An 8,879-nucleotide genomic window follows, 5' to 3' on the forward strand; every position below is an offset into this window, starting at 1 on the left:
GGGAGGAGGTCGGGGGCTCCGAGACGCTCGATGTGTACCCTGCCGAGAGTCGGCCCGCCCCGGGCTGCCATGCGGGCGCGCACCCTGGCATCGCGTAGCATCGCGTCATGACGAGCTCCGCTAGCTTTCGCCCTGTCAGGGTGGCCGTTTCGCTCCCCGTTGGAGCGAAAGGGTTTCTACTACACTAGCCCGCATGCAGGCGCGCGGCCGGGATCGAATCTTATCAAAGCGTCTTGGGGCCCCGTGCGAATAGGCAACCAGGCCGCGCTCCTACTGCGTCCGGGCTCGCACACACCCGTCCGTACCGAGGGAGCACAACGGCCACCCTGCCTCACACCTCGCTCGCCCCAAAGCTCGGCCAGGCGTTGCACCAGGTTGCACCGCCGCCCGCCCCCACCTGCTCCACTTGCCGCCCGTGCGCGAGTCACCCGAATGGAAAGCGAAGGTGGCGGCCGTGGCGGGCCTCAGTCTTATCTTATCTGCGGGGCCCCGTGACGCCGGCCCAGAGCCGTACGCAGCGCGCAGCGCCACGCCGCGACGAGCGACAAGCATGCCGCTGATAAAACGGGACCAAATCATTCACAACGGACCCCGATAGCCCCGGAGAGACGGACGAACGGCAGCCGAATTTCTCGACGTCATCAAAGGGCGGCCCGAAGCAGCGGCGGCGGCTCCTTCAAAGAAGCAGCCGAGTCGGGGCGCCTCCTCGTTAATTGTCCTAGTTCACGCTCTAATTGTCCAAGGTCGTTAGAAAAGAAATCGGCGGGGCCGCGTCGCCGCCGAGCAGATCGCTCACTTTTTACGGGCGGCGCCGGGACACCGCTTCTCGTGACAAAGCCTACCCCTTTTCGCCTGTTTTACTTGCGGCCCCTCCCCCCCCCCCCTACCTTTCCCCTCTCACCTCCAGGTGACATTAGCTCGCCTGTCTTGTTTCGCCGCGGGGCCCCACAGGGAAGGGGGAGGAGGAGGAGGTCATCTTTAGCACTAATTATCGCAGTAAGTAGGCCGTGCGTAGGCAGGCCAGGCCTGCAATAACACAGCGGTCTGGAGGGGGCAAGAAGGCCGGGGGGCGGGGGGGGCGTAGGCAGGCAGGGCTGATGCAATGACACCTCCTGGCCGGGTACCAGCACCGCACCCGGCCGCCGTACACTGCCAGGCGAAATCAGATTTTCCATTTATAAACTTCAATTGCAATTATACATCCACCTCGTGCCTTTCCCCCCTTGGGCCTTCCCTCGCTCTCTTTTTCTCTCTCCATCTCTGTGGTGGTCATCGTTCTGCAGGCCAGCGAAATGGAGCGGGGCGGGGAGGGGCGGCAATGGGAGGAGGAACTTTGCAGAGCTCCGTCCGCTGCCGCTGACCTTTTGCAGCAGCGGCCGCCCAGGGCCAATAAATTCCAGGGATCGTGGGAACAGCGGAGTGCGTCCCCGCCAGTCCCCGGGGGTCCCTGCAGGGGCGGGCAGGGGCGGGCAGGGGCGGCGACCGGTCGCCCAGCCCACCCAGCGACGTCGCACAGCCCGACTCTCGTTTGCCTTATTTTTATTCTCGAAATGCATGACATTCCAGGCGCACTGAGCCGGCCGCCGCCGCGCCGAGCCGCTCCGGTGTGGGCAGGATAAGGATCGGGATGGGCATCAGGAGGAGCCGTGCCAGCAGCGCGGCGAGGGGTCGTCCGGGACGCGGGGTACACAAAGTGTGCACGCCGCAGACGTCCGCGGGGCCGTCCAGCCCAGCGCTCCACGTTATGGTGCGTCGTATCGATCCGCGAGTACCGGCCGGGCACCCGGCCCAGTGGCCACAGGTGCCCTATGGGTGCAGAGACACTCGCGTCCCCAGAGAAAAAAGTACCCACTTCTGGAAAAGCAGGTCGTCGTCAAGGAAAAGGGGGGAAAGAAGTGATTGTGGGCAGCGCGCCGCCGAGCGGGCCAGCCCAGCCCAGCCCACCACCCGGCCCAGCCCAGCGCACAAGATGGCATCCATGGCTCCGGCCGGCAAGCCAGGGGTGGCAGCCAGCCAAGCCGCCAGGCGAGCTGGCAGCCAGCCCAGCCCAGCCAGCTCGCGGGCCGACCAACCTCCAAACACTACATCGCGCGCCCCACCCAAAATGCTCGACAAGGAATTTTAAGACGAATTCGCAATCAAACGCACACACTCGGCGAGATCTTTTGCACAGACTAGGTTTTAACCGATGCGGGGAGTGTAAAACGGGTGAAAATATGAAATAAACCAACGAGCCTGGAAGGACGCTGGTAAAGACGCTTTCCTCAGCGAAAAGTTATGAAGGCCACACGGGTGAAACTAGAAGAGATTGATTAAGTTTAGACTTAAAACCATGCTACTCACCTTCCAAATTTAAAAGTATCCAGTACACAGCGACGTGAGGGAAAAGAAATCCAATATTGGGGTTTGTTTCACAACCGGCACTGGTTTAAGCACAACACACAGACACTTCACACAAAATCGCTGGTGCACAAAATGTAGGTAGTTAAAATCCTGGGTAACTACTACTTCTTGCACAGTCACGACGTTAAGCACTTCACTTTTGCACGAATATTCCTCACGGGCTGTTAATCCACCAGCGACGCACAGAGGAAAGGGCCTTAAAGGCGGCTTAAGCACAACCTTGGCTCACTGATCACACGTTTTCCGTACGAAATTCGTTATCCAAGGATGATCACTAGCACACAATTACTTCTCTTTCACAGAGAGCACGATGTTCAAGTCCGCGGTAAACATTCCTAACCTCAAAATCACACAACATCCACCCGTCACAACGTCCAAAACTACAAAACACCGCCTCAGGGTGGCGGCAAGAGTCAAACGCGGCCAGAGGGTCGTAATCCGAGATGTTGGGCGGAATCGCGGCGGCCCAGGTGGGCGTGGGCGGCGTTAAAAGTTAAATTTGACACACGTCTGGCAGTTCGTTCGCGACAAAATCCTATAAACAGACCGGCGTGGCCCTCCATCCGCGGCGGACCACAGCCAAGCACTGCGGCGGGTCCTGACTTGCGCCCGGTCCCCACCCCGCCGGCCCGCCTGGACAAACCCCCGGCGCGGCCGGCCCGAACGCGAGCCGAACGCGAGCCGAGCGCAGCCGAACGCGGGTCGGAGGGGAGCGCGGCCCCGTCCGTGTGAGCGCTGCGCGTGTGTGCGTGCGGGAGCGCCGCCCGCGCTCGCTGGTGTGAGTGAGGGGGAGGGGAGCGCGGGCAGCAGCCCCGCGGGCGCTGCCAACCTACCGGCAACGACAGCAGCACGAACGTGGTCACTATGTGGCCATCGGCCGCCCGGCGGTACCGGTTTGATTCGTGAAGGGCGTGCACGCACCAGCACCCCTTGGGCGACGTGCCACTTCCCTACATTCGGCCCACTTTACGTATGAAACTTAAACCGCGCTCATCCCAGACTGACACTTGCTTTGAATTTGGCGCCGTTGCTGGCAGCTGGTACGCCTGCCGCGGAGCGGTGCCGCCGCTCGCCGAGGCGCGGCGCCTCTGGCCCACAGCTCTGGCGGGGTATGGCGGGGCAGCCTTGGTGTGAGCAGGGGCGGGCCGAGCGGGGAGCGCGGGGGGGACGCGGTGTAGCGGCGGTAGCGAGACAAAGAGAGAATCGCCGGTAATGTCATGGCGTGGGAATATCAGGCCGGTCCGGTCTTGTCTTGTCGGGACAGTTTCTCATTGACTTGGCGCGGGGCGAATAAATATCAACGACCCGGCGCCAACAGCAACAGCCGTGATGCATGTAGGCTACTGTAGTATCGTAGGAAGGAAACTGCCAGCCTGAGCCAGCTGCTTATTCAACGCGTGCAGCTGTTCGCCAGGAATTGTGAGGAGTTCCCTGCATCACCTCGAGCCAGCCGTCGTAGCGACTGCACTGCGGCCTGTCTTTGGACATGAGAGAAGGGCCCTTCTCTCATGCTTTGGACAGCTCTCATCTATGCAGAACACCAACTACACACCTTACTGAAATAAAAACACGCACAAAATTTCCACGTCAACCGACATGACTCGTTATTTTTCCCACAATAATTTAAAATAATAACCAGTTTCTTCTCTGAGGAATTTAGTAGTTTCCTACAGTACTGCGCATACATCCATCGCGAGACAGAGAGTGCGTAACGCATGTAAACACAACATCTGACTGGACGCACTTCGGGCCGGAGTCGGATGTGTTGCCTACACTCCCGGCTGGGGCGGACGCGAACCTGCCGGCCGCCCAGCCGGCTGGCAGTGACGAATGGGTTGCCTATCCGCCGGGCTGACAGGCCGGCCGGGCGCCAAATGGGTTGCCTACCTCCCGGGCGGCCCGTGCGGTTGCGTGGCGCGCCGCACTTTGGGGATGGAGCTACTGAAACCACACACGCTGTGGCTGCGTCAGGAGTCATTAGTCTTCAGGGATCACCGCAAGTGTGCAAGGAAGAGCGGGGGGCAAGGGGCCGGGGGCGGAGGGGGGGGGAAAGGGAAAGGGGGCGGGGGGGGGGGGGGGGGGGGGGCAGAGAAGGGAGGGAAAGAGAAAGTGGGCTGGCGGGAGAGAGGGGAGAGAAGTGCGAGCAGATCGTTCTGTTGCTTACTGCCTCTCAGGAGGCCGCGCCCGGCGCGCGCACTACTGAAGGGGTGGAAGGAGAGATTGATGTCTTTAAGGGACTCCGGCAAAGTTACAACTAACGACTTCACCTCACGCGTGCCGGGCGGCACGGCGTGAGCAGAGGCCGAGGCGAGGGAGGAGAATCCCACGGCCGGACAGGACAGTGTGGGGCGGGGCGGGACCGCGACAGACAACTAGGAGACACATTTCGTTTCTTTCCGTCTGACACTACAAACAACCTTCACAAAATCAGTCATACAAGGGACGAATGAAGGCAACGCTTTGTAAATGGAAGAAATTATGCCAATTTTACCAAAACGATTCCAGAAAAAAATACAAAAAAAACAAAAAGATACAAAGTGATCGATCGTAGGTCTTGTCGCACAGACATAACGAGAGCGGTATATCTTTGTCTTTCATCATCGAAACGCCGGCTCCCAAACAAATCACTTCAATATGTCCGCCCGCCCCCACTCACCCCCGCGGGCCCCACAGCCCCGTCGGGCTGTTTCCCCACCCCTCTCCCGTCTCGCTCCCGAAATGGAGCGTCGCACCGCCAGGCTATATTGCTGATATCCATTTAATTACAAACGAATTTCCCAAAAGCTCAATAGCCGCCCGAAGGCAGAGGGGAGGGAGGCCGGTGTGATAGCTAGCGCAGTGCGACGGGCCCCCTTGGGGGTGTGGAGTGGGAGGAAAAGGGGGTACCTGGATTTGCGATTACGCGTGATTATTATTGGTTTTGGTGGTTTAAAAACGAAGTCACTCGTAGGTAAGTTTTATCGGTATACGGTATGTAAAACAGCAATATAGACACCAATCATTGAAAGATGCAACAGGTATTTACTAACCTCAAAGGTCACGGTTGATGAAGTCTTCTAATAGCTCAAAAACTCTCTTTGGTATCGTTGTTAAAAACTACATATCGTTAAACTTTAAAATTAAAAGGAAATTCCATGTCACAAAAATTAGAAACTAAAACACAACATGTTATAATAAGACAACGAATACCGGCGTGGCCAGACCGCCCTGTGGGCAGCGCAGCCGACAGACTGTCGCAAACCTGTGGACATTGTATGAAAAGCTCGTGGGTCTGCCCACCTTTTCATCACAACGAAAGACTTTCCACCTTTTACAGGTGATCCGTAAAATTACATACTATGGCAGTGCAACTATGAATGCACTTTCGACTTTAACTTTTAATAAACCCAGACTTAAACAAGAAAATTCTCGACAAACAATATTTACAGTGGGGGTGAGGTTTCATTCATCTCCCCTCGAACAAACTTCCCCGATGAGTCACTAGGTGGCGCGGTCAGGCGGGGCTGCGTCGCCGCGCGTGGGGTATCGACGACAGGCCGCCTGGAGTATCCAAACGAGGTGGAGGAGGAGGGAGGAGGAGGGAGGAGGAGGGAAGAGGAGGGATGCATAAGAAAGTGTGAACGAATTGGATGAACACGTCGGTAAACGTAGTATAATTAATTATGGAGCACAGCATTCGGCACTTGTTAAGCACGACTAGTATAGCGGTATCACAACGAAATCAGACATTGTCACCGGACATAGTTGTAGTCCTGTCCTGACCATTTTTGGACCAGCAGCTCTGATTCTCATGAAAATTTACAAATTACATCGACTACTTGAAATTGGTCCCGAGACTAACTAACTTATTATTTAGAGAACAAAAACTTCAAGATTCCGTTGACGTCGGTTGGGCGTTAACTGGGCGAGCTGGCGGAAAACAATGAAATGCATCACACGATTACATAGTTACACTACACTATTTTCTACAGAAATTTAAAACGTGTTCATGAAAATGACACGACACTCACTCTGGCAGACGCCCGGCCGCACTCTGACGTCGTCCACCGCAAAGCCGCCGTTGTTGGCGACCCCCTCCAGGACGATCGAGAAGGCCGTGTTGGCAGACACCGTGGCCTGCGCGGACATCCACGTCGGCCGGGCGGTGTCGAGCCCCCGGGCGTTCAGCTGCCACACCTGCAACGCGCCGGAGGAGGGGTCAAGACTCCCGTGGGCGCCTGAAGGTGTCCGACACAGGCGCATCTCACTCACCGTCATCTCGGGCAGCTTCCGGTCCTGGTCCACGCGCAGCACCCGCAGCATGGTGGAGTCACCCTGGCCGAACGCGGCGAACCAGAAGCTGAGGCACACGGGCTCGCCCGCGTCCAGGTGCGGCGACTCGAGGCGCGCGCGCCGCAGCACCTTGGACAGGGAGAACATGTCGAAGAACACGTAGCCGCCGGGCGCGCGGAACGTATTGTCGCTGAGGCGGGCGGGCCGGTGCTGGCCGCTGGCGTGCTGCCAGCCAGGGCTGCGGCCGGTGCTGCCGCTGCCGTTGGTCCAGGTGCACGAGTCCGAGCTGAACGAGCAGTCCGCCGGCGAGGACAGCGCGCTGGACGGCACGCCTGTGGGGCAGAGAGTCGTCATGAGACGCGGGGCTGTGCGTCCGGGGTCAACCCACCATGCAACCCGCCCTCACCAGGACACTTGGCGTGGTACAGGACGATGTCGTCCACGGCCAGGATGCCAGAGTGCTTTCCAGGGCCCCACTCGCCCTCCAGCTCCACGGTGAAGGTAAAGTTGGCCGGTAGGGGCACCCGCGCCGGCCGCCAGGCGGGGCCCTGCGTGTTGTACAGGGCCCAGACCGTGGCCGACTGCAGCGCGGCGCGCGGCGCCTCCTCGGTGCGCACTTCGCGGTCGTCGCGCGCCTCCCGCAACACGACGCGCAGCGCGCCCAGCCCCGTGGACATGGCGCCCGCGGCGGACGGCTCGTGCACCAGGTACCAGAAGGCGAGGCACAGCGGCTCCGAGCGCGACGTGATGGGCAGCGACACGAGGGTCGTGGTGGCGGCCGGCGACGACCCGGCCAGCGACGCGGGCATCTGCAGCCCAAGGAAGAAATCTGCGGGCGAAACAGTCGTTAGATTGGCTGGTCCGGGCGTCCGGCGGCCCAAGGTACCACAGGAGGTCCACTACTTGCCGTTGCGCAGACCCGCGCCGCTCTGCGCGCCGTCTCCTGGCCCGTGCGGCTTGCGCTGCATGGAGGGTGGCAGCGTGGCCACCGGCAGCCGGCTCCACCGCGAGGGCTGCGCCATGGGCCGCCAGCCGCACTCGTCCACCTCCATGGAGCAGTCGGGCGGCATGCGCGGCGAGCGGCGCACCGGCTGCAGCTGCGCGCCCGCCCGCCCCGGGGCCCCGGGGGCCTTGGCGCCGGCCACCTGCGGGGACACGGGGCACGGCCCCGGGTCCAGGCTGATGTTGTCCACCGCGATGTCACTCATGCCCACTGCGCCCACCGCTGCCTCCACCACGACGCGGAAGGGCTGCGGCTCGGCGAGCGTGACGGCGCCGCGGAACCAGGCGTTGCCCGCGTCGCCCACGAGGCTCCAGACGACGCGCTCCCCGGCGGCGGAGGAGACGAGCCAGCGCAGTGAGCCCACGTCCACGCCGTACATGTGGAACCAGAAGCGCAGGCAGTTCGGGAAGAGCGGGTCTGCAACAGGTCGGAGGGCATTAAGGACGGGGACTAGAGGAGACTGGAGGAGGTGGACGAAGGGGATGAAGCCCGCTATCGCTCACCACTTGCGGGTAGCTGCTCGCTCTCTAGCCTGGCGACGTCACCGGGGCGCCGTGGGTACGACGAGTCGATGTACACGTAGCCGCCAGGGTGCGGTCGGTGGTCGACGACGGCTGGCTCCGTGATGAGACCGCCCTCCACTTCGACGACAGCCTGCTCGAGGTCTGCTAGGACGCTCTCCTCCTCCGCGTCGTCGAGCCCGCGGCCCTCCTGGTTGAGCTGCTGCTTGGGCACAACACCGTGTTGCGGCTCAACCCAGCTGTCCGCGGGTGCGGCGGGGCCCGTGACCGTGGACGCGCTGCCGCGGCCCGGCGTCCAGTCGAAGTCGTCCCCCTGCGCGACGTTGGTCCAGCGGCACAGGCCGGCCGCGAAGCTGCACGCCAGCGGCAGCGGGCACGCCTCGCCGGGCACCAGGGCCACCGCGTCCACCGCCACGTGCCCGCGGTAGGCGCGCGTGGGGTCGCCAGCAGCGGTAGACGACGCCTCCAGGACCAGCTGGAAAAAGAGACGCATCTAGTTACGGTTACGCTGTTAAGTAATAAAGCCGAAGAATTGCCTGGATGTATCAGACACTCACGCGGTGCGGTTGCGGCTCGGAGTACAGCAGCTGGGCGTGCAGCCAGCCGTCGCCGGGGACGTGCGGCGGCGTGGTGTACCAGAGCTCGCGCAGCACGGTGCGGGTCGTCTCGTTGCGCGCCAG

At 61.0% G+C, this 8,879-nt stretch overlaps 2 protein-coding genes across 3 annotated transcripts in view; both read right to left on the reverse strand.

Moving 5' to 3' along the window:
• Positions 1-5,641, reverse strand: part of LOC113207780 (plexin-A1) — a 70,934-nt gene extending 65,293 nt beyond the window's left edge. Inside the window, exon 1 of one of the 2 annotated variants that reach the window (XM_052264448.1) lies at positions 5,433-5,641. The gene's annotated coding sequence lies outside the window, so the exon portion shown is untranslated. Of the gene's footprint in view, positions 1-2,343; positions 3,003-5,432 lie in introns of those variants that run through there. The other variant, XM_026424474.2, reaches the window with a different exon arrangement.
• A 387-nt stretch (positions 5,642-6,028) lies between these two features.
• On the reverse strand, positions 6,029-8,873 carry LOC113207770 (MAM and LDL-receptor class A domain-containing protein 1-like). The gene is made up of 7 exons (XM_052264447.1): positions 8,757-8,873; positions 8,182-8,674; positions 7,583-8,095; positions 7,082-7,504; positions 6,655-7,007; positions 6,414-6,579; positions 6,029-6,312 (listed from the first exon to the last, which is right to left on the reverse strand). The coding sequence occupies exons 3-7, from the start codon at positions 8,055-8,057 to the stop codon at positions 6,272-6,274; spliced, it is 1,458 nt and encodes a 485-aa protein (XP_052120407.1). The 5' UTR covers positions 8,058-8,095; positions 8,182-8,674; positions 8,757-8,873; the 3' UTR covers positions 6,029-6,271.
• Between the last annotated feature and the right edge of the window lie 6 nt (positions 8,874-8,879).

This window comes from Frankliniella occidentalis, unplaced genomic scaffold (assembly GCF_000697945.3).
Source record: "Frankliniella occidentalis isolate FOCC.00 unplaced genomic scaffold, Focc_3.1 Scaffold19, whole genome shotgun sequence".
NCBI lineage: Eukaryota > Metazoa > Arthropoda > Insecta > Thysanoptera > Thripidae > Frankliniella > Frankliniella occidentalis.

Coding starts and splice junctions, on each gene's coding strand:
- LOC113207770 (XM_052264447.1), bottom strand. CDS start 8,057: ATGTACGGCGTGGACGTGGGCTCACTGCGCTGGCTCGTCTCCTCCGCC. Junction 7,505..7,582: donor CGGCGCGGGTCTGCGCAACG/GCAAGTAGTGGA, acceptor TTTCGCCCGCAG/ATTTCTTCCTTGGGCTGCAG. Junction 6,313..6,413: donor GCGGCCGGGCGTCTGCCAGA/GTGAGTGTCGTG, acceptor GTTTTCCGCCAG/CTCGCCCAGTTAACGCCCAA.